Genomic DNA, 24776 nt, shown 5'->3' on the forward strand with positions numbered 1-24776 from the left:
AAATCAACTGCCTCTGCCTCCTTACTTTCTTCTCAGAGGAGGTGATTTTTTCTTCAAGTGGAGCTACTTCCTGAGAGTTTCCTTTTCACTGGAAATTTTCAGGTTTTCAACATGGATTTTACAAGAGGATCAATGTGTTGTTAACTGAAAGGAGTCCCTGAAATTCACTGGTGTTTTGACAGTAGCTCTGTATCAGGAGATATTTGATCCAAAGTGGCTACACCGACATAATAGGAAGTACAACCAAACAGGCTAAGCTAAGGCATTGTAGCTCAGATATGTTACAGCACAGACAAAGAGGTGAAACCACACACCCACTTGCATTTGTTGCAACAATCACCAAAATAAAAAACAACACAAGCAAGTGACACTGCTTTTGGTGTCATTCTTGGTCTTGGCCATACAGGTTTTCTTCAGAAATTAGATTCCTGGAGCCTCCACCTCCATGCACAGCTTCTTGATGAGAAGTAACACAATTTGTCCCCCTGAAAGCCACCACTTTGGAAGGGAAAGAGCTAGACGAGCTAGCTTTCATAGCAAAGCCTACAGACATTATGTAATGAGATAAATGAGTAATTTAAGAGATACAAGTCTTATATACTTCGACAAGTTCGATAAAATCACTTGTCACTGTTGCCAGGATCGCAGTATCTTCCCCCTCCTCCCCATTCTTCAGAGAATCCCACTTCCCAGTCTTCAGGGCTAAATCTGTAGGAATTGCTCCCCAGACTCAGACAACACCTAAGAGAGCAATAGTCAGTGCCAGTTCTGATTATCAAGAGCATGACCTTTACACAAACTCCTGTTTTTTTCTTGTAAAACCTTGACTTTTATTTGTCTGGACTACGCTGGTCCATTACAATGAGCAGGAAGTCATTCTGACTCCTTGATTCCGCACACTCCTCCACACTAACATTCAGGTATTTTCCCCGGAAAATATCTTATCTTAATCCACTACTTCCAGTTAAACCAAGCTACCAAAGCCATAAAGGAAAATTCAAAAAAATAATGTAATTATTTAAAAGCATCTAGACATTTTGGAATTGGAAAAAATCCAACTCCTCCAGAGACAGATGTAGAACTTCAGTTGCAAATGGCAGCTTAAGCATATCTTGCCAGTTTGTATCAATTCTGAAGGACAAAATAAAAGAAAAATAATTGCTGGAACAGTACCATGTGAAACAAAGAAAAAATATATACAAAAACATTTCACTGCATACTCCAAGTTGCAGTAAGTCATATTACATTAAAAAAAAAAAGAAGTATTTCTTCATTCACTCACCTAACTATATGTAGAATTCCAGGCCAGTAAGGGTGTTAGGTCTTAAATTCAATGGGTTACCAAAGTAATTGAAAGTACTCATTACATAGAATTTAACAAATTTCTAACAATATTCTGTATGAGGCTAACTTAAAAATGGCTAACTGTAAAAAGGCTTCTAATACCCAGAGGAAGCCATTTTATTTGTAATATCAAACTATATTAAGCAAATGCAATGCTATCATGAAGGGTAATACACATACTATAAGTTATTTAAAGCATCTGAAGACAGCTCAGATTATTCTGTGTTCTTTCCTAGAAGCTTGTGTGTGTATCCATGAATATAAATATACATGTGTGCATACATATACATATGTATAAGTAGACAGATTCACACATATGTGCAACCACACACCTGTTTTTTCCCTTAAATTTCAGTGCAGCAAAAAAAAAAAGGACCTGAACAGCACAAAGGCAACAAAAGCTTTATGAAATTTCAAAAGACTTTCCATAGCTGCAGTTGCACAGCATGGTTATGCCAGCAAGATAACAAGCTCAAAATCTGTCCAGCTATTTCAGTGTACCACGCCCCTCTCATCCCAACTACCGAGCCAGTGACAAAGCAATTAGCAAGTAAACTCAAATTGGTTTGAATTAATATTAAAATCCTTAACTAGCCCAATTGTGAAGCAAGTTATGCACATTAGTTAGCTCTTGCTAAATGTAATACACCTGACGCAGGACCACGTCACAAACCTGGGGGGTACAAAGACCACAGTCTCACTTTAAAGCCTGGTTTCTTTACATCAGGAAACACCTAGAAAGCCTTTCAGAGCAAAGCAGGTTCAGGAAACAGTTATTGCTACCTTTAACCATTTTTTTTCCTTCTAGAATGCTCCTGTATCCCTTTCAGGAAGTTAAACAGAAATAGAACAGTTAAACCATTTCAGAGAAAAAAAATACACTCAAATCCATAAGAAAAAAATAAACCTTAAATGCTGGGTTATTGTTTCCGCAACAATGCCTTCCTCAGTTTTTTCAAATAACATAACCAGCAGTTGTTCCTCAGTCCAAGTGCCAAATACATTCCAAGAGTATGTTTAGAAAGACCTAAGAGCAGACAGTCTTCTACAACAATTACAGAGTGGAAACTCTTTAAAGCTTAAGATTCATATTCCATGTACCTAAATGAATCTTAAGCTTTAACATTACAGCTGCATGCACACATACATAACATGCCACATACATGCACTAACATCCTACAATATCAGGACAAGATACATATCCATGTCTGTACATAGCAGATGTTAAATAAACATGCTATTCTGGTTTTAGTTTAGCTTTCAATTAGCAGATAAAATTATTAATGAAACAAGTTTTTATTTACCAGGAATGAATGAATCAATATTTCTGAATCTTCATCTGGCAAGCTGAATGCTGTGTATTCAAGGGCATTGTTTTCCCCTTGCTGTTTGCATATATAACCACAGTTTCTCTCAAAAACTGTACGAATGCCTTTAAACAGAATCACACTTGTCGTGCAACCCATTCCCAATCTGTTGAATTTTGCATTTCTAGCAGCCCTGATTGCCTTTGCAGAATGTCTTCTTCCGTTGCTCGACTCGAGTAATTTTCCTGTGCTTTGCAGAAATATTTCTTTGTACAATCCTCATTATGTCCCACATTTAGTATGTTCCTCGACTAGAAACCATCAGCTACTGAAATGTAATCCTATTTGCTTAAGCCAAATACTGCCAAAAATCCAGCAGCTGAAGACAAAAAATCAGAGGGCGACGAAAAGCAGAGGATACCTCAGCTGCAGAAGACAGGAGGCTTTCAGCATGTGCTGCACTCCACCAGAGAGATGAAAAGATATTCCAAGGGGTTATGGAAAGAGCTCCTGTATTCAGAGATCCTCAGAACATAATCAAAGATGAAAGGAAACTGCAAAGATACTGCTGCAGTTTCTGCTGCCAGCCACAAAGAATCCTCATCTGCTGCAAGAAAGCAGGCTCCCAGAATGCTTAGCACAGAGTTCGTACTGGCAAACACTTCTTTACTTGACCTACATGTGCTTTTTAATGTCTGAAACAAAAAGCTTCAATATAAAACACTGGAAATATGAGGGGGAAATACTAAATCACTGCTGCTTTGCAAAGAAAACAGCATGCTATGTACACTTCTTTCAATCAAACCTGTACATCCGAGCATGCTATTATCAGTTCAGGCAAACCACAAGGGAGCTGAAGACTGTCTTCACTTTTCCCTTTCTTTCTTACGTGCAAAGTGATCTGTCAGTTCCCACCTGCCAAAAGCTGAATTTACCAGTCCTTGACTGCAAATAATCAGTTGCAATTGCAATAATTGCAATTTTCTTAACCACAAAAGAAAAGGAAAAACAGATAGTTTGTTTTTCAGTTCAGATCAACATCCACCTCTAAAACAAAAATATAGAATGAAAATTAAAATCATATATTTCTTGGTTTTATAGTGACTCACACCTGTACTGACTGAATTTATCATTACAGGCTACTAGTTCACATGCTGCAACAGTATCTGTTGTAGAAGCACATAAATATCTTTAACTGACATTGAGAAGAAATGTCAAATTTTTAAAAGTACTTTTAAAGGTAAACAATTTGCAAAAAATAACTGTCCCAATCCACATCACAAAGAGTGCTGTGTCACCCTGTCAGAGAGTGCTGGTGAGTTTTATATTTCTGCTAAACTGAAAGCACTTATTTACTTACCAAACTGGAAAAAGTGAACTTACAGCATCACAATTGTTGCAGTGCAGTTAAAACAAGCTAAATTAAAAGCAGGGAGGGAGGGAGGGAATAAACAGATTCAAGATGTCAGCTACAGATTTGTCCCCATGAAATTTTCTTCTCAAGGAAATATTTGCAAGCTATAATAATACTTCTCAATAAATATTTCAGACTCAATACCATTTTTCCCTAACATCTGCCTAGCTAATACATGTCAATATGCTTCTCATTACATTTCTAATCTAGATAAAACACAGTAACATGCAGACACATCAATAAAAAACCCCAAAAACCCAACAATACTAGATAGTGATCCAAGTAGTTCCTGTCAGTCCCATATTCAGAAAGGCAGAAGTTAGACCACTTCTCATACTGGGAGAAATACCAATTGTTTTAAGGCAGTTCTGCTGATAATGAGCAGCTTTACCATAAGGGAGAACAAAGAAGGTCATGGTGAAGAATTTGGCATAAATTCTACTATGAAGGACAGAGATACTTCATACATAACCAGGAAGCTTGCACAGCAACATCTCCCTACCTATCTTACCCTCTTTGAAAAGAAGAAGTAGGTCAGTGAGGGAAATGCAGTGCTCCATTCACTAAGGCTAGATAACGACATCCTTACAAACATGCAAGGGAAAACAGCCATGGGAATTACCACCGAAGGCATTCCCCAAAAATACATTCAAGTTAACTGTTTCTAGTGCAGAAGCCCACTTTGTTCCCATCTGAAATGTAGGATTACAGAGACCTGACAAAGTTCAGGTTACAAACATGGTATCAAAAGTTAAGAGATCATTAAAAGGAAGCACTGATTAGAGGGTTTTCCATGCAATTTCAAAGACTTTGTAATAGCAAATGCCTCTAGCAAAAAAAAAAAAAAAAAAAAAAATAAAAAGAAAGGAAAAAGTAGCTAACACCTTAAGAGAGTATGAGAAAAACAGGTCAGTTAACAACAAGTTATCATGCACTAGACAGTTCTTCCACATGTCTAGAAAATTACCTTACTTGTAAAATACTAGCTAGGTTATGGAGAAGACAAAAAATGTAATTTGAAAATACAAACACCATAATCTAACTCAGGTTGGAAATGACCCTGGGAAGTGTTCTAATTCAAAACCAATTAGGAGAAAATTTAATTCCAACTATATCTTGAATAAATTTAGCATCAGGTTTCTACAGTATTTTAGAAACAGCAACTGACACTGACATGGATCAACACAATGGTAACACCACCATGAAAAGCATCCTCATCAGTCTAGAACTTCCTCATGAGGGGAAGAGGAGGGGCAGACACTGATCTCTTCTCTGTGGTGACCAGTGACAGGAGTGAGGGAATGGCCTGGAGCTGTGTCAGGGGAGGTTTGGGTTGGGTATTAGAAAAAGGTTCTGCCCCCAGAGGGTGTTTGGGCCCTGGAACAGCTCCCCAGGGCAGTGCTCACAGCACCAGCCTGACAGAGCTCAAGAAGCTTTTGGACAATGCTCTCAGGCACATGGTGTGATCCTTGGGAATGGTCCAGGGCAGGGCCAGGAGTCAGACTCAATGATCCTTGTGGGTCCCATTCAACTCAGCTTAGATTCTGTGATTCCAAATAGAGCTTGAAAGGGAAATAATTATGGGGATGTGGGGTAGGAAGAAACCACAGGGAGTGGGAGAAACCTGAATAGTATACAATGCAAAGAAGTCGGCCAACAAGCAGATTTTTTATTCATTTGGTGCAAAGTTGAAGTTTCCACCTTCATTAAGGAGATTCCTTGAATTGTAATCAGCAACCACACTGCACAAACATCCAGGCAGCAATGTGACACAATGCAATATTATTCACTTCAGTTTCACATCTCAAAGTGAAATGGTGTCATGGCTCAGTAAAGATATTCCCCAATTTAGTGTCCCCACTGAAACATTCCAAACCATTGCCATTGAAACACTCCTCATTCATTGTCCCCTGCTCTTCCATAATGTGGGTGGCTGGAGAACTGGAGGCACAAAGATCACAGGCTGAGATAGGAACAATTTGCTGGAAACAGCAATTAAATAAGAAAACACAGCAACAGCAGCAATACTAGTAAGAGTGTACAAGAATGAGGTGAATGGTTCACAAATTGATCACCACACGCCCCTGGTTACACCAGAACCATCATCACACTATCCCCACTGCAACAGACCCCTTCCCCTGTCCCCAGAAAATGACATAAGGTGGTAGAGAGTAACCTCTGGGAAAAAGCCATGCCCCTCCTGGTTACTGCAAATATTAACCCTGTCCTGGCCAGAACCAGGACAAACAGGAGGCTGGAAAAATTCTTACACTTTGCCCACTGAAGAGAGCTAAAAGACAGCTCAAGGTAGGTAAAAGTCTTAATCCAATGGTAAAAATACCAAAGCAGAACAAATCAATATATGAACAAGCCTGGACTGTACATATGAGCAGCAAACTACACATTGCAAACTGCCTTTAGCTGAGCCTGGGTTACGGAAAGGTTTTTTTTCCATAAGGCAGGGAGTGGAGGGGAGGAATGCAAGGCTACAGAGAGGAGACAACACTAATGCCTGCTTTCTTCTGGTTTATGCAAAAGGGCCTACACCAGAAAGCATGCAGACTTACGAGCTATTTGTGTTAGTATAATTGCAAACATTACACCCCTAAGCCAAACCACTCATTTATATGGGGAACAACAAGCTCCTCCCTGCTATAGACTATATTCAATCTGCACTGACTGCACCAGGAGGACAAAAAAATTATTTAGCTGTGTTAGCTCCAGATTGTTCAGGATCATGTATTTTTGAGAAACGTTCTTTTGGAAAAGTAATAAAGAAGTTCTAGTTTCCACCCAAAAACCAAAATTGCTTTAAGGGCCTAACCACTCCTCTGATTACAGTAAATTACTAATAATCACTTTGCATTTGGGAACTGGAGGATTTCAAATCAACATGTAAAGCAATCCTTTGCCAACCAAATGAGTTCCAAGAAAGCATAATGACACAGGTACAAATTAAATGTGTGTTAGCAATCAGTTCTAAACAATGTTTACAAGTTTCCATTTGACAAAGTTTAATGCATACGAAGGTTAGGGAATCAACCTCGGTTGATATAAAATCTTCAGCTCATCCTATAAAGTTCTCAGTATCAAAATGAGAACTTGGAGACTCCTAGACAGAAATTAAACAGTTAAGAGGGTAGAGGTCAAACTAGGGAGATCTTCCAATTGACTGGGTTACTACAAAACATGTTTCTGTCTTCAGAAAAGCCTCAACTAAAGGAAAATACTTCATAGAGACACAGCCCCCTATCTGCAAGAGAGCATACTTCAGGGAGGATTCAAGCACCTAAATGCCAGCATAAGAGCCACAAGAACATCCTTAACCTCTTGAAACATTAGCAGCAGGTACTTGTATTTTTACCTACAAAGTTGTCCATGACAATTTAAATGCCCAAACTAATGCCATCTTGACATGACTGAACGTCTGGTTCCTCAGAGATCTTACACATTCTGACTGAATTCCACTTTTCACAAAACATGACAGCATCTGTAGGCGGAGAAGCACCACCTCTCATCTGGCAGCTGCCTGTACACTGGCTCAGAACATCAGAGATGGGGCCCTAAAGCCTCCTCAGTCCAGAGGTGAAAACCAACATCACTTGACATTTTTGGAGTGCCTTAACCAGCCAATGACAGTATTTCAAAGGCAACACACTCACTTCTGCCTGAAAAAGCTGTGCTGCAGAAAAGACTTGAAGCTCCAATAGCCCTGCAAGAGTAAAAAGAAGTGTATATCAAACACTTCATACTTAATAGGAGTGCTCACAGAGGACCAAAAGTTCAGATGTCAGTTCCTTTTGCAAATACTGTTTCCGCAATGACTGCTGCATGGAGATTTCATAGAAGAGTTTTACCAGGTAATTATCTTCAAGAAGTAAGGTTTCTTCAGAGAGAAGAAACTATGCTGAAAGTTTCTTTGTGGCCACAACAGTGAGTTTTGTCTTAAAATTCTTAAGCACTTGATTTGTCAAAACTAGTGCAGAAGATGTGTTTCAATATGGATTATCCTTAGTTATCCTCATAGTTGCTCTCCAAAATGGTAAGGAGAATATGGAAAACTACAAGCTGGTCAGATTGACTCCAATCTCCAGGAAAATTATGATGCAAACCCTCCTGGAAGCCTTTTCTTGACATATAGAGAGTAAGAGATGTATATCAGTTCCAAGCAGACCACATGGATTTACTCAGAACAAATTATGCCTGACCAGCCTGTTTGTCTTCTGTGATGTGATGGTTGGCTCTGTGGACTAGGAGACAGCATTGGACACTGAATACTGTTAGTGAAAGAATGCTTTGGGCAGTTTCCCATAGCATCCTCGTAGCCCAATTAGCCAGATGTGGTCTGGATGAGTGGATAAGGATGGATGAGGGGATAAGGATGACATCCTGCTGAACAGGGAGTTGAACATGCTGAGCAGGCTCCTCTGGACAAGAAAGATATTGATATATTGGACTGAGTCTAATGGAGAGCCATCATAGTGTTTCACATATGAGAAAAATCTAAGGGATCTTGCATAGTTCAGCCTTAAGTGAAGGCTAAAAGGAAATCTTATTGCTGTTGCAAAACCTAATGGGAAGCTAGAGAGAAGAGCCTGATTCTTCTTGAAGATACAGTCACAGAACAAGAGGAAACAGAAACAGAATATTCCATTTGCATAAAAGGATTTATTTACTTTCTCTTTAACCATGAAGCTACTGGGGTTAAAGTATTTCCATCTTTGTGGGTATTACAACCAGGTTGCCACAGTCTCTGAACAACCTGCTCTTACCAGATCTGTTTTGAGCAGGGGATTGCACTAGGTGACTTCTAGATATCTGCATTTCAGGAAGTGTATTTCCATGGTTCTGTGGTGGTAAACTGGATAGCCACACAATAACCACTGAAACAGAAAGACAAAAGCTCCAAAAGAATTTCATCCTTCAGAAGAAAGCCAGTGTAGTTACTCGAGCAGTAGTCTCGAGAACAGCATGGTTAAATTCCCAGTAATTTTGACTGAGCATCTGAGCAATCAGCAAGACCCTAAGAAGAGATTTTCATCCAACAGAAACAAAAAGCTACCATGACAATAGACATACTGAGTATAGCACCAGGCTGAAGACCAGAGGCAGTTTACCATTCATACAAGATGCCACAAATGTCAAAGATCAAAAGTAAATGGAAATGCTTATGAAAATTGGAGGAATATTTAATCTGTCCTACCTGTATAAGGTATTTTCTGTGTCTATTATGTCTTTTATATATTTAGAGAAGCGAGGAGGCATAAATGAAGCAATCTCAGAAATGCTATTTCAAACCTTACATACACATATGACTGGTATTATATAGGCACTGATGGAGAGATGCACACAGATTTATAGCCCTGCTAGCTGCAAATCGCTAAATATCTTAGCTAATAGTTTTAAGTTCCATAATTGAGAGCTGCAGAAAGCTCAATCTTCTCACAGGTCCATTCTTACATGAGTAGTACACTTTGATCCACAGATGAGAAATGGCATCTGCCAGTTCTGTGCCTTAAGTTCAAACTTAAATATACCTTGAGGATAGACATACCAAGAACAACCCAAAGAACCCTGGGAAGTTGACCAAGCTGATCTAAACTGAATAAATGAGCATTTATTGCCAAGCATGAGACACAAAACACCAACCCCTTTTAACTCTGCAAGCCATAACACAGGATTTCTGATATTGAAATATGCTCAGTGGACTCCATCTAGTGGTCACGTAACTTTCAGCTTCCCGAACTTAAAGTGATTATTCTGAGATTTTAAGTAGCTGATACAATAACCATAACAGAATATTATTTCCATCAGAGAGCTACAAACCAAGACAGTAATTACAGGATATTATTTTATTATGAAACTATGATGGAATAAATAATGGTCAACAATACAGCAGACTAGGGAAAAAAAAATCCATTTTTTAATCAAGCTTACTGTATTCAGGTAAGAGCAGCAGAAACTTCAGGCTCAAACATCCTTTTTTTACTTTCAGTTTGTCTAAGAAGGTCATTCAGGTTCAGGTCTTTCTCCTTTCCTTTGTTCCGAGCTATGCCAGGAACAAGTTCCAACTTCCCCAACAGGAGATGAATTGCTGCCAAAATATTATGCTGGGTGTATTGTCCCTTGAACTTTATCAGCAAGACTGCATACAGCAGGATTAGTGGATCTTTCTTTCCTAATAGGAACCTCATATTTAATGTGAGGAAAAACTTACTGGATCATGTTGTATGCTCTGGCTGGGAAGAAATTAATATAACAACCACATTAAGCTATATACAATACCAGGCAAATAACTCCAAAGTGATAACAAGCCTGGCAAGCAAGAATCCCAGGACAATTTCTGCAGGAAACTAGAATAGCATCCTTCAAATAATTATGATGTGTGTCATCTATTCATTAACCTGAATGCTCTTTTTAAACTCACTGACGTTTGAGGACCAACACAGATTTAAAATCCCTTTTGGATAAGCAAACAGTGACAGTGTGGCCTCCTTGAACGTGCCTTAAAGACAAACATACTACTACAATTTTCAGGTAAACCACCTACCAGATGAGATGACATGACACTGCACATATAAGTGCCAGTGCAAGTGGGTGCAGATATGCCTGGCAGAAAGACATCTGAAATGCCACTTGACAACATCACTGTACTGGGAAAAATGAGACATGGGCTAGGTGAGATCACTTTCTATCTTATTTCCACAAAGCTTCCCTTCTGTATCATTCAGCTGCCTGGTAGTCCCTTACCAACATGGCTACAAACAAGCCCAGAAAGGCATGAAGTGAAGGGCAAGCAGATTCTCTGTCAGAATCAGCACCCTGGTGAAGGACAAGACTCCTGAAACCAAGGATATAAAGACCATTATGCAACATTAAAGAACAGAGTGTGATTGACAAATAGTATTGTCAATGTGATCAAACTAGGAAATGGATGACAACCCTTCCATCACCTTAAAACTCAAGCCTATTTTCTGTATGTTGACACCCACAGCATTTCCATTTGACTTTTGATTTCTTGACAAACCTGTTAAAATGAGAACAAGAACTATCTTACTGACATTCACTTCTCCATGGGAAACCCAGCTCTTTCTGTGGAGCACCCACCTTCTCATTCATGTATGTTTCAGCACTCCCTCCAGCCCATGAAGGGCAGCTGTGTATTGGGTAACCAGTAAGGTAGCAAGATCATGTATCTCCATATCAAAACTAAAGCATCCAAAGGCAGTGGAGGCTCTGGATTTGCAGGCTGAAACCAAATTTTATGTCTATAAACTCAGTCACGTCGAATTCCAGGCTCCTGAAATTAACTACTTTACAATTTGGGTGTTATAACAAGTAAAATGTATTACATCCTGCACTCATGTAACCTGATCTTTAAATGATTTCTCTACTTCAACTTATGCAAGCTTTATCTATTCTAATTTCAATTCTCCCACTCTTTGTTGGGACAATAATTTTATAGTAGTCAAAATATAAGCTCCTGTCTTATCTCTGAATTCAACAAGCAACTCCTCCCCACCCACAGAGTACCTGGAAGTACTAAAAACAGTTCCATCTATGCCTCAAATTTCCAAACCCAGATCAGTGTCTGTCAACGTGCCATTTCTTCTTAAGTCAATAGCTCCACCTGAGTATCAAAAAACACACAGAAGTACACAAAGCAGCAGCTAAGGATTATTTATTTACACTGATGGATCTATATTACAGGCTTCTCTGAACCCTAGCAGCTATGGATCAGCATTACTCCTTCTCAGGTTTGTTGTGACTACATTTATGAGTTCATCTCCCTTGGTTTTTTTTTTTCATTTTGGGCGGTTTGGCATTGTTTCTCTTGTTTTATTTGGGTTTTGGGAAAAGTTGTGTTTTAAAGCGTATTTAGGTAGCTTAGCTAATTTTATGTGAGGTCACTTGATATTTCCACTGCATGAAAAAAAAATATGGTTCTTAGCAGAACAAACTTCAGAAAGGACTATTTAATTTTGACTTGTAAGGACTAACACTGTTCATTCTTCCCTGAAAACTTTAAACAAGTTTAGAAGAGGAAGGTATCATTTTGAAAAGTGACTACTTTTGTAGAGTTGGTGTCCTACATTTTTTATTTTTCAGTATTCTTTCCTAGAATTGTTACTAGAAGAAATTTTCCATGAGTACAATAAATACAGTTAGGAGAAAAAAAGCCAGTCTAAATCACATTTCCTTGACTTGCTCAGAATTATAAGGTTGACACTTTCTTTCTGAACTATCGTTACTGAGAATGTTGCACAAAACAAGGTCTGCATTTGCATTTAACTTTTCCACAGAAATACTGTGAATCTGATTTTTTAGGCAATGTGCAGCCTCAGCTGACTTATTTCTTCCTCTTTCCAGTCTCCAGATTGAAAAATGATCTAGAACTTTCATGTTCTTTTTTGTTGTTGTTGTTTTGACACAGTTGCTTGCAGGGGTTGAATTACAAATGTTGTTCTAAAGGTACCTGGCATTCTTTTCATCAGCTACTGAGCTGAAGAAAAATTCTAGCTGGTTCTCTAGTGAAATGGGCCTTTCTATTCAGAGAGGCCCCAACCCAAAACTTGGCCTGGACCGAGAGGTTTAAAACTAGAATTGCAGGAAAAGCCTCCATTAACATTGCCACCAACAAGTACTCCAGTCTGAAAGAGCCTGCAGTCTGCTTGAGCCACGGATGTACTGGAGAGAGCACAGCAACGGGCCATAAAGGTGATTAAGGAACTGGAGCACCCTCCCATGAGGACAATCACACTGCTGGCACTGTTCAGCCTGGAGAAGGCTCAGGGGATCCCCTCAATGTGTATAAACACCTGCAAGGAGGGTGCAAAGAGGACAGAGCCAGGCTCAGCTCAGGGATGCTCAGTGACAGGGCTCGAGGCAACGGGCACAGCCTGAAACACAAGAGCTGCCTCTCAACATGAGGGAACACTTTTTCACTGTGAAGGTGACCAAGCACTGGCACAGGCTGCCCAGAGAAGTTGTGGAGTCTCCATCCTTGGAGATCCTCAAAAGCTCCCTGGACACAGCCTTGGCAACTGGCTCTAAGTGACACTGCTTGAGGGAGAGAGTTGGACCAATTGACCTCCAAAGGTCCCTTCCAGGCTCAGGCAGCCTGGGACTCTGAGACAGAACCACGGCACTCCTTTGCATCCCTTGGAGAGAAGTTATCTGCTGCTTTTTTTTTTTTTTTTTTTTTTTTTTAATATTATGGATATTCACCACTAGGCCTAAGGTAACACTGCCTAGTCACAGAATGGAATGGTTAGTTTCACCAGCTTGAGGTGCCAGATCCAGACTTTTTAACAAAGGCTTTTGGTTTCTTCTTCCTCACTTTTCCCCTCACTTGAACTGCTAGGAATCTCTGGACCCAGCAGGAGAACGCAGAAGACAGTGCCTGGATTCCCCATTCCTCCCCTTACACCTGATTCATTGGCACAGATGGGGAGATGACAAACTGCTGTAACAGATGCAGCCATCCATCCTTACACTAACAGGGAATCCCATCCCTCACTCTTTGCAGTCAGATTAAGACTTTTTATTTTCTTAATGTATCTGCAGCAAAGCTGCTATTTCTCCCAAATGGTCACAATGGGAGTATAACTAGAAGACAACACCAGCAACACATGTTGAATTTCTCTGACCAAACCTTTTTGGTCCACAAGAGCTTTCTTCATAAAACCCCATTCAGAGTTTCGGATCAACTTTCTGAAGCCCTTCAGATAACCTAGCACACTTTTTCCTAAAGCAGAGTCAATTCCACCAATGGAATTCTAGCCCTTGCTTAATATAAGAAATCTAGTCCTTAATGTTAAAAGGGTTAGGTTTCAATGTGTGTTAATTTATTGCACTTTTAGTGCCAGAAGAAATCTCTATTTTGAGATAATACATGTTTACTTTCATTCTCACAAAAAGAACTTTACTTACAATAAAATAAAATTTTAAAAAACCAAACCTGTACCTTTCTCAAGATGCAATAGCTACCACTACCTCATAGATTATTAAATTTAAGAGATCAAAGACATCAGTGCCTCTGGACTAAGACAGAATGCAAGCCACCTTTCACAAATCAATCAATCTATCCATCTATCCATCCATCTTCTAAATTAAGGTCTTGAATAAGCTACCTGACCAGAATTATTGGAGTATCTTCTTGTCTTTAGAAATAAGTTATTTCAAAAATACTTCAATGAGAAAAGTGTTGTGTCATTCATGGACTACTCCTGCAACTTTTCTGCCTTGCATAATTAATCCTCTCCATGGACACAGACAATCTAAGGAGGGGCAAGGGAAAATGGATTTGTCTTTACTCTCGTAAAATGATGGAGTACCCAAGCTCAATGAAGTACTTGAGACTGTACAATTTCAAAATAAAAAATAAACACGAGCTAAGGAAAGAAGTTTTACATATATATTATTTTAATACATATTATTTTTATAGTCATTGCAATGGTAAGGTCTTCAGCCACCATCAGAAACTTCAGGTCTAAATGAAAGCTCCCTGAACACCAGCACAGAAGATGTTACTGCACCTTTTATCTCCATAAAGAACCATGGCATCAAACCACCTCTAACAATTACAAAAATTCTTAAATTAAAGCAATATAGGCCATACATTTTTCAGGAGGCCACAATCAAGCTGCTTGCTATCTTGAAAACTGACCTCCCCTTGTTTGCTTCAATAACTTATTAATAACTTCTCATTATTTTTAGAGCAGACCAACATGAATTTGTCAGAATCTCCAAGTTACCTCAAAAATACAAATATCTGGCAAAATTAACTAGTTCACAAATGGTTCATCTTGCATACACATTGATATCTCTGATGGTCATCTAATCTCAGGTACACACTACTCACAAGAGAGCCCAGTGACCACACAGGCTTAAAAATGACTTGAGCATTCACATCTATGCAACAGAAAAGACAGTTTACACTAGTTTTCAAGATGAGTGGTTACAAACCTTTTGGAAGCATTTGCATTGAAGCATAATGTAGCACAACCAATGACTTTAAGTCAGATACATGCTTTTAAGTTAATTGCACAAGGTCTTAAAAAATAATCACTGAGTTGTGAAAGTCCCAAGTTTAAATGTAGGTGTAATGAGTTCTACTTCCAATGAGATAGAAACATCCTGATTGAGGATTAAAGGGCATGAGTAGGAGGAAGAGAGGAAAGATAAGGTATGCTGTGGTATCCCATATTGAGTAAGATGGAAAACCCAAAACAGCATCAGGTATATCTGACATTTGCTGCAATAGAAAACTACTTATATAAAGTACTTATTCTTCTATCTTAAACATAATTATCCTTGTTTAGCAGGAAAGAAAAAAAATCCAGAAAATAATAAAAAAATAAATTGCACCTTACAAGAATGATCTAATGTTGTTGAAAGTTTAAACGTCTACCTGTTCACATAGAAACTCAACTGTCCTGTATTTTGTTTTTAAAATTGCCTTCCTGAGCAAGAATTTTAATATTCAAATAAGTTTAATGGTATTTCTTAATAGAAACTTTAGTACTGTAGTCCGGCCTCTGAATCTTTACAATCACAGAAACATCTATCACACCCAGTGAGTCCTCTTTGCAGTATCGACTTTCCAGAAGTGTTCTACCATCTTGTACCAAATCCAAAAGGTTTATATATTGCACTTTGCAGAAATAAAATTAGCACCTTTATTAAAAATATCTTATTCTCTGAGTATTTTTATTTCCTTTACAAAAGGTAAGCAGTACATACCATAAACTAAAATAACTTCTTAGGGTCAAGGACTAAGCTTTTTCCCCCAGGTAAAGAAAGTTCAGCAGTTCAGAGTGACTGAATTAGCATCACCATTTTTAGCACGTTCCTACAAGATGAAATATGTTATGGTGATGTTCATTGCCAGCAACAATTTTTCCTTTAAAATCTTGAGTGTCAGTTCACATCTCCCTGCTTTTATTCATCCATTCATAACAATTTGCTGCTTCCAAATTCCTTATGTATACAATTTCACATTCCATGTACAGACAGCTCAAGCTTCATCTTTGTTTCCTGCTTTTCTGTACCCATCAACTCTAAAAGATCCCAGTCCTTCCTCATCCCTTTACATACCACTTTTAATTCCTACTTGGCTAAAGGAAGCCGTCAACCCTCTTTTGTAGACACACTACAACTGAAATCTGGCACTTAATGAGGATCCAAATACTCTGCTCATCACATACAGAAAAGCTGCTGTGGAGAGAAGCACTCTGTGCACACAGCATATGAAATGATACAGGAATCAGAAAGGAAAATGCCAACCCCAAAATAAATACTACATAATCCTCCCAGTATTTTTGGGGAAACATTGTATTAAAAACTTGGCAATAACACAGCATAGAGTGCACCTCACCATCCTTTCTTATGGAGTTGAGATTCACAGGAAGCAGAGATCAGGATTGGAAGGACCAAGTTGACATAAGTCTTCTTACAAAGAAAAGAAAGAATACCAATGAATTCGAGATCAAAAGCTTAGTAGGAGATGCAACCATTTCCTTTGTGATATACTGATTTTCTACCATGTCTGAAAAGCTGAATTTCTGAAAGAGTTTTAGAACTCAAGAGCTCCATCAGGTATCTGAACTTAATGTATGAAGCCCAAGATTGTCTTAAGATACAGTCCTAGCCTTTAAATAATTAAAATATATTTTACATATCCAAATCAAAAAGAAGAAATGTATAGAGCAATTTGGGAATCTCTCAGATTTCATCTTATTTCCCATATCGCAAATTTCTTCTGTATAATATTAATTTTGACATGGGGAAAACAACTTTTGCTGCATTATTTGGCATATTTTATCATTTTCATTATCTGCACATTCAACAAAGGCATTTTATTTACAGCTAGGCTAAAGCAGATCAAATTTCACAGGCCAAACATTATCTTAATTGCTTATTATCCTTAAATGTCAGCTCTAATATAGGTATATTATTACAAATAACCCTAATGTAGAGTAATTTTGTCACTGAGATGAGTTATCATTAACATACTACTGAACAAGACACTGATCTGTATGCAACATGCTTTGAGTAACTCATCATCACTTAAAGACATCACTTTCAATTATGCATAATACTAAAACTGCATTGAAAACTGCTCTTGGCAAGATTGCTGGTTTAATAGACACACTTGTCATTCCCATAATCTTCCCTCTCAGACATAAATGTATTTGGGTGGCCAGAGGCATCAAATTAAGTCACATGACAAGTCTGAAGTCAAAACAACATCAACAATGCACAAGAGGATATTCAGCAGGGATGCTACTGTCAAGCAGAAAATATAAAAACTGAATCCAAATAATCAAGAAATGCATTATGGGCCTCAGAACACAGTGAAAAGCTGATTGCCAAATAACAAGATTTCCTTTCAGCCAACCAAACTGTACTTGTTGGTTCAGCAAACTATATCCAACAGAGAGAATGTATGAGATGTCAAATGCTGACAAGACAGCTTGCTTCATTCTGTGATGAAAACTAGCTTGGCAAACCACATCTGCTTCATGTTTTTTACTACACAGTCAAGTTATTTAGTCTGTCAACTGGCTGAAAGTCTCTGACTTTCAGATCCAATGAAGAGCTATCTGAAAATTTAAGATATACCACACTATCCTGCTGACATGTGGTTTTCAGTTCTCTTTCATCAATATAATCTCAAGGACATTAATAAAATGGAAAAAAATAAGCATATTTTAGTAATGTGATCTAATAAACCTCATTAAATATGGGCAAAGCTTTTCTTTTCCCTTTTTAATCTAGCCACACATCGTTGATTGTAAAAATGGATGGAACTGTTAAACAGTAGCCACAATAGCAACTCACAGAATCTACTCAAGCTCAGAGAGATTCGTAGTTCCCATTTATCTGCTACTGCAAGTAATGACTGCATGTTTTGCATCACTGCTCAGTACATCCTGCTGCAGAGATGTACAGTCCAAAGCAATAGCTGGTTGTAAAGATCTGGACAGACCATCCACCATGAACTGCTAGTTGGAATTAATTCCTTCCTACCTCCAGATTCTACACAGCACCACTAGTCAATGGCCAACAGCAGTGTTTCAGTACTGGAAATCCTCAGCACTTGCTTATGGGCAAGTGATGACAGTAAGATCCCTTTAGTAACCAGTGCTGGACTATGTTTTAAGCATGACAATTTGTTGACAACTCAGTTGAAAAAATCCTGGGAAAGTGCTATATCAAAGAGCTGTGAGAGGCAGCTTGGGAAGGAAAGTGGGTCTCCTTTACTTTAAAGTCCGACATCTGAACAGAGCATTCCACAACTACTCTAACACTGGTAAGACTTGTATTTTCACCAGGTCAGCCTACAAGATTGTTCAGATAACAAAGCCCAGAACCTCCAACAGATAAGAAACAGGTTAACCTGTCAAACTTAGAGATGCAAATATTTTTTGTTAAGTCTCCTATAGCAGACTATAAAACAATACTATCCCACCGAAATTTCTCCTTTAAAAAAAGTACTATTTCATTCTAAATATCAATGTTCAACAAAAAGAGTTACAGTATATTAACATGAGGAAGAAAATGCAAATGTAAACTTGCAATTACTAGCCTTTTATTTCATTATTTAAACAGTGTGTGCACAAGAACATTGGAGTTCAGTGATAAAAAGAACAGCACTGATAGTAAGAGAGACACAGCAGCCTGGGTAAAATACAGCTGAAACAAGAAGGTGAACTTCAGCACAAGACTAAGTGAGGGAGATGGGGATTCAGCTTCATGCATCAAGTTAACATAAAAGGATCAAAAACCTGACATGAATGTTAAGTCACCATGAATGGCAAGTCACCCCTTCTGCTCTCTAAAATGCTGATGAAGAACTTATCCAGGATAAGCTCAGCACATCACTCCACACCATCAATTCTTTAATCTCCATAAAATTCTGCAGAACACGCTGCTGTGACAGCATAAAAACACCTGGGATATTAGTGCCTATCACCCTATTACGTACTTAATAATTTAATTAATCCAGGTTCGCCATTATTATGGTCAACCTGAATTAATTAAATGCACATAAATATTTTCCAACTCACTGACAATAGTCATGAGTGACCGAAGGTTAAACCTTCTAAAGGCAGAGGAGGGAATGGCAGGTTTGCAGACTACTGCAAAAAACCCATTTATGTCATGACAATACCCAAATCTCCTTTGTGCTCCCCCAAAACTAAAAGTATTTTAAAATACGTATACTCTTTTTCCACAGATCCCTGTAAGTACTTGGTCCCTGGAGAAGTGTTAACATATTTGGATGTTCACTCCATGTAGATGTGCTAGCACCTTGTGGAAAGCTGTCAGTATCCAGGAAGACTCTGAACCCTGCATGTTTTAAAAATTCTGTAATGCATAGATGAGTAAAGGGCAATTTAGTTTTAGAGCCACTGTCTTTTTAAAAAAAGGTATTTGTCTTCCAATCACAGCTACAGCATTTGTTACTCTCAAAACACACGCCTATGACAAGACACTGTCCCAACAGGAGGTTTAAAAAAAGACAAGATCATACTTAGCAAGAGCAAAGAAGAAAGGACAGATCAGCTTCCAGTATCAGGAATGCCAGCACCAAAACTTCTTCACTTACGCAGAGTTAAATGCTTACTGAAACATTCCCCTTGGAGATAACAAAACCGCAAAGAAAACAAATGCATACCATGAATAAGAGTCCCAGGAGAGAAACCCTGGAAAGTCTTACTGAGGCTGTTTAAGATGTCATCACCTGCAGCCTCAGTACAGCATTGGACAGAATTAAATTCTTAGGATTGGAAAGGGCTCCTGGAGATCATCTAGTCCAAACCCCCTGCCAAGGCATGTCACCTGCAGGAGGTGACACAGCAACACACCCAAGTGGGTTTCAAATGTCTCCAGAGAGGGAAACTCCATGAGCTCCCTGGGAAGCCTGTTCCAGTGGTCTGCCATCCTCAATGGAAAGAAGTTCTCCCTCATCTTGAGGTGGAAATTCTCGTGTTTATGGCCATTGCTCCTTGTCCTTTTACTGGGCACCACTGAAAACAGTTTGGCACCATTCTCTTAACACCTGCCTTTGAGATATTTATATGCACAGGTGAGATGCCCTCTCAGCCTTCTTTAAACTAAAACGCCTGGTTTAGACAACTATTTACACAAATTTACTTTCAGCAGTTTCAATTAAATGAACGCGCCCAACTGTGCACTGGAGAGAGCAGCAACCATGTGCGAGCAGGGTACAGGACAGCGGGATAAACAACACACCAAAACATCCCTGCTGCACTTGCCAGCGCTCATCTTCCATTCCGCACGACACAACGAAAAGCTGCATCTTAGTAGTAAAGAGAGCAGCGAGATGAAAGATGACTTTCGCGCCGCAATTTCGACACACGCGAAAGCGGCCGTGTCCCGTCAGGCCGGGCGCCAGCCGCCCGCTCCACAGGTGAAGTTTGCGGGGAGCGGCGGGAGCGCCCGGCCGTGCCCGCCGGGAGCCGCATCCCCCGCGGCCGGCAGCGCCCGCCCCGCACCTCGGCCCGCCGCAGAGGGATCAGAGCCCGCCCGCCGCCGTGACAGCCCGCCGGGGATCAAAGGGCCCGTCCGCTCCCGGGGGCCGCCGCCGCAGCCCCGCCAGGCCCGGCCCGGAGCCCCGCCCGGGCCGCCGCCGCACTCACCAGGAGGACGGAGCCGCGCACCACCTCGGAGACGCTCTGCCGCAGCTCGGCCGCCGTGCCGGGCTTGCTCAGCGCCCGCGTGAACTTCCGAGTCTCCGGAGCCACGAGTGCCATGGCTGCTGCCTCCGCGCTCCCTCCCTCCCTCGGCGCGAGGCCGCCGCAGCCCTCCCGGCGCGGCCGCCGGACGGACGGACGGACGGGCAGCCGGACAGCCGGGGCTGGCCGTCGGGGGGCGGGCAGGGCGGGCAGGGAGCGCAGCCCCGCCGCCGCCGGGAGCCGCGGGCAGCCCCTCCCTCCCCGCTTCCCTCCCTGCCCCGATTGGCGCGGCCGCCAGCGGGGCGGGGGGCGGGGCCTCGCCGTGCCCACCTGTTCCCGCAGCGCCGGTCTGATTGGTCGCCGGGTTACCTGCCCGGCTGCGGCTCCGCGCCCCCATTGGCCCGGCGAGGAGCCGGGGCTGCGGCGGGGCGGGGCCGGGCCGAGCCGGAAGTTGCCGCCTGCGAGCGGCCCCGCCCCGGCGGGATCGGCGGTGGCGGCTCCTCTGTGGCGGTGCCTCGGCCGGGGCTGCTGCCCGCGCTGCCGCCGCCGCTGCTGCTGGTTGTACCTGCCCGGGGGAGCGAGGCATCCTGCCCGCTACTCAGCCCTGGTGCAGTGCTGTGTCCAGTACGGTGCCGGGGAGTCCTGGAGCGGGTCCAGCGGAGGGGAGCAAAGATGAGAGGGACTGGAGCATCTCTCGTGTGAGAACAGGCTGAGGGAGCTGGGCCTGCTCAGCCGCGAGAACAGAAGACTGAGACGGGACATCATGAACGTCTATCAGTGTTGAAGGGAGGGTGGCAAAGGATGGAGCCAGGCTGTGCTCGGTAGTGCTGAGCAGCAGCACAGGAGGCAACGGGAAATTCCACCTGAATATAAGGAAGAACTTCTTTACTGTGCGAGTGACCGAGCCCTGGAAAAGGTTGCCCTGAGAGACTAAAGATTCTCATTCACAGGAGATTCAAGAACCTCCTGGACACAGCCCTGTGCTTGGGATGACCCTGCTTGAGCGGAGAGGTTGGACCAGACATCCCACTGTGGTCCTTTCCAACCTTGTCCCTTCCAACCTTGTCCATTACGTGATTCTGTACCTGTAGACACATGCGCACATGGAGCTGTATAAGTGAAAGAGTCCAAAACTTTGGGAAATATTTTGTGGTATGAGCATGTGTGCTGCTCATGAATCCAGCTTTTTCTCTGAGGCTTTCCTTTTTACTTTTTTGCCCTCACAAATTGTATCTGTTTGTAGGTAAAGTTGCACGTGTCCTTATTTAAGTAAGGGCTGCAAAGGTGATGAGGGCTCTGGAGCATTTCTCAGGAGGAGAGAATGAGGGAGCTTGGTCTAAAGAGAAGACTGCATATAAATTGCATTAATGCATATAAATGTCTCAAATGCAGGTCTCAAAAGGCTAGTGCCAGACACTTCATGGTGCCCAGTGACAGAATGAGGAGCAATGGCCACAAAGACAAGAATTTCCACCTCAAGATGAGGGAGAACTTCTTTCCATTGAGGGTGGCAGATCACTGGAACAGGCTGCCAAGGGAGATCACCTGCTCCCGGTGACCCTGCCTTGGCAGGGGGGTTGGATTAGGTGATCTCCACAAGTCCTTTCCACCCCTAAGAATTTGATTCTGTGGTTCTGTAGAAATGTGGATGCCTGTAGCATGTTTAATTACCAGGAGTTCCTGCTGAGAGCCTGGCTGGCAGCAGTGCTGGAAGATATGCAGGCATCAGACACATTTAAATGCCTGGAGCATTTGAGAGCATTAGAGCTTGTGCACCTTTATCTTCTTAAGCACCTTTTTATATAAACTAACAGCACTTCTCTACACTGAATATACAGCTCACCACTGAGGGAGGGAGGGACAGAGGGACTGAGTGCTGTGGACAAGGGGTAAGGGGGCTTTCAGGTGGACAAAAAATAGCACAAAGTGTTTGTGTATGAGGGTGCACACACTGCTGGATAAAGGGCCTACTTTTTTGGCTGCTTCAGAGATACATCTGTAACTAATAAGATTCCAAGTAATTGAGGTAATTCCTTCAGAAAGACAGAGGATAAAAAATGTTCAAACACACAAATGTGTATCTTACACAGAGTTCTTGTCCTTGAAGGATCTTTCCTACAGATGCTCTGCAGACCTGCATCAAAAGCTCATTTATTCAAATGCACAAACTGGGATTTTTTAGTAGGATGTCTGTCACAACTTGAGTGTTCCAACTAGTTTATACCTTAAGAAAGACATAATGTGCAGAGAGTGGGACTTGCCAGGCTCAGTGAAGATCACTGAGTTTCTGTTTTCACAAGTCCAAGACCTGGTGTGTTTATGAGTCAATGTTTAGGCTGATAAATCAGAAAATTGCATACTGGTGAGAGAGATTATCTGAATGAGCAGTTATGTAAACATTTAGCTAGAATGAGTTATCTTATGATCATCTTTTTAATTTTTGTATCTCAATCTGTAGGATATGTCTAGATCTCCAACCTCCACAAGTAAACATGCCCTAGATTTTATATAAATAATAGATGATTATTTTCTAAAATTAAATAATTTGATATTTTCAGAGCTCTCAGGTTCTCAGGTTAAATTCTAACAATTCTGACCAATATAAAACCAGTTTAATCTAGAGATTTTAACCATTGCTTGAATGTAAAATGGCATAATTAACTGTGTTTGCATAATTAACTGTGTTTGTTTTCTATAAATAATTCTCATGTATATTATGTATTTTCCTGGTAAAAAAGACAGTGTTCCAAGTCTGAAAAAACTCTGAATGACACCTGTATAGGAAGAGATATGTAGGAAAATTGGTAAATGATAGTTTACTTAAGAAAACCATACAGGATACCCAAAAAATTAGGTTATGACAATCATCAGAGTTTCTTTCAAACTAAATCCATTTAGTTAAAGAAAGAAAAAGACAGTGACAATTCTGTGTATAAAACAAAAGGAAAATATGAAAGCTGATAAACAGAAATGGTAAATTACAGTTGTGAAACAATGAGAGTGACTAATAGTAGCTAAATATAGGAATGAAAAGTCTTGGATCATTGCCTAAAGGGCAAGGGGAATAATTTTTTTAAAATATAAGGATAAAGAAAGAAAAAAATCTAGACAATGGCATGGTTCCTTGCTACTTTGAAATACACAACTTTGAGTAACAATGCCAATGCATAAAAGCATTTGTTTTTTAATAGAAACCTGAGTAATGCAGTAATACTTCATGGATGTAATTGCAAATGCTTGTTCAATCAGTACTTAGTAAGGATGCTAAAGAGCAACCAGTAAAGGTTAGAACATTTAAACTTTCAAGACCAACTAAGTCATAGCACAGAATTTTATGGGATTCTAAGTCATTCATGGTAATAATTGACCTGTGTTTTTTTCCAGAAATTAAGAAGAGAAACTGATTTGGTGTCCATTAGAAGTGTAAAGCAAAGAGGTTTTGGAGCTAAAATAACATGATGACACTATTTGGCAAAGTCTTGAAAGTCAAAAGTAAGAATTACATGGAATTAAAGAATTATTGAGTTTCTAATATCAACATGATTTGCTGAAATTTAGGCCTGTTCCTTAATGGGATTAGTATTTTACCTGGCAAGGGTCACTGTATAATTATGGGTTTCTGTGAAGGTGTTAATTATATTCTATTGAATGCTAATATTCTATTCAAAAATGTATTTATACAAAACTTGCAGCATAGCTTTATCTGAGAAAAAAAAAGTAGATGCAGATATAAATATTTACAGGAAAGAAAGGCATCTAAGTACAAAGAATATTTAAAAGTCAAATTATAGAAGTGTTATAGTGTGGTTATGAACAACTCAAAAAGATTCATGCTTGTGGTACAAACTTTGGATTTAAAAGTGAAGGAATATTAAGAAGTAATGATGATGTTATATATGGCATTCATCAAATTTTTACTGAAATAGTGTTATTGCACTTTAACACAAATGATTGACAAACTGGAAAGGCCAGGAAAATCTGCCTTGCAGTGAGGGAATGAAGAAG

At 40.3% G+C, this 24776-nt stretch overlaps 1 protein-coding gene across 5 annotated transcripts in view; it reads right to left on the reverse strand.

Moving 5' to 3' along the window:
• DOCK9 (dedicator of cytokinesis 9) overlaps nt 1-20907 on the reverse strand; it is a 113163-nt gene extending 92256 nt beyond the window's left edge. For 2 of the 5 annotated variants that reach the window (XM_058824914.1, XM_058824909.1), the window contains exon 1: nt 2649-2852. In XM_058824914.1, the coding sequence (XP_058680897.1) occupies nt 2649-2810 (162 nt within the window). In that variant the 5' untranslated portion in view covers nt 2811-2852. Of the gene's footprint in view, nt 1-2648; nt 2853-20735 lie in introns of those variants that run through there. The other 3 variants (XM_058824917.1, XM_058824908.1, XM_058824911.1) reach the window with 3 other exon arrangements.
• Between the last annotated feature and the right edge of the window lie 3869 nt (nt 20908-24776).

The sequence above is a fragment of the Ammospiza caudacuta genome, chromosome 2, assembly GCF_027887145.1.
Source record: "Ammospiza caudacuta isolate bAmmCau1 chromosome 2, bAmmCau1.pri, whole genome shotgun sequence".
NCBI classification, from domain to species: domain Eukaryota; kingdom Metazoa; phylum Chordata; class Aves; order Passeriformes; family Passerellidae; genus Ammospiza; species Ammospiza caudacuta.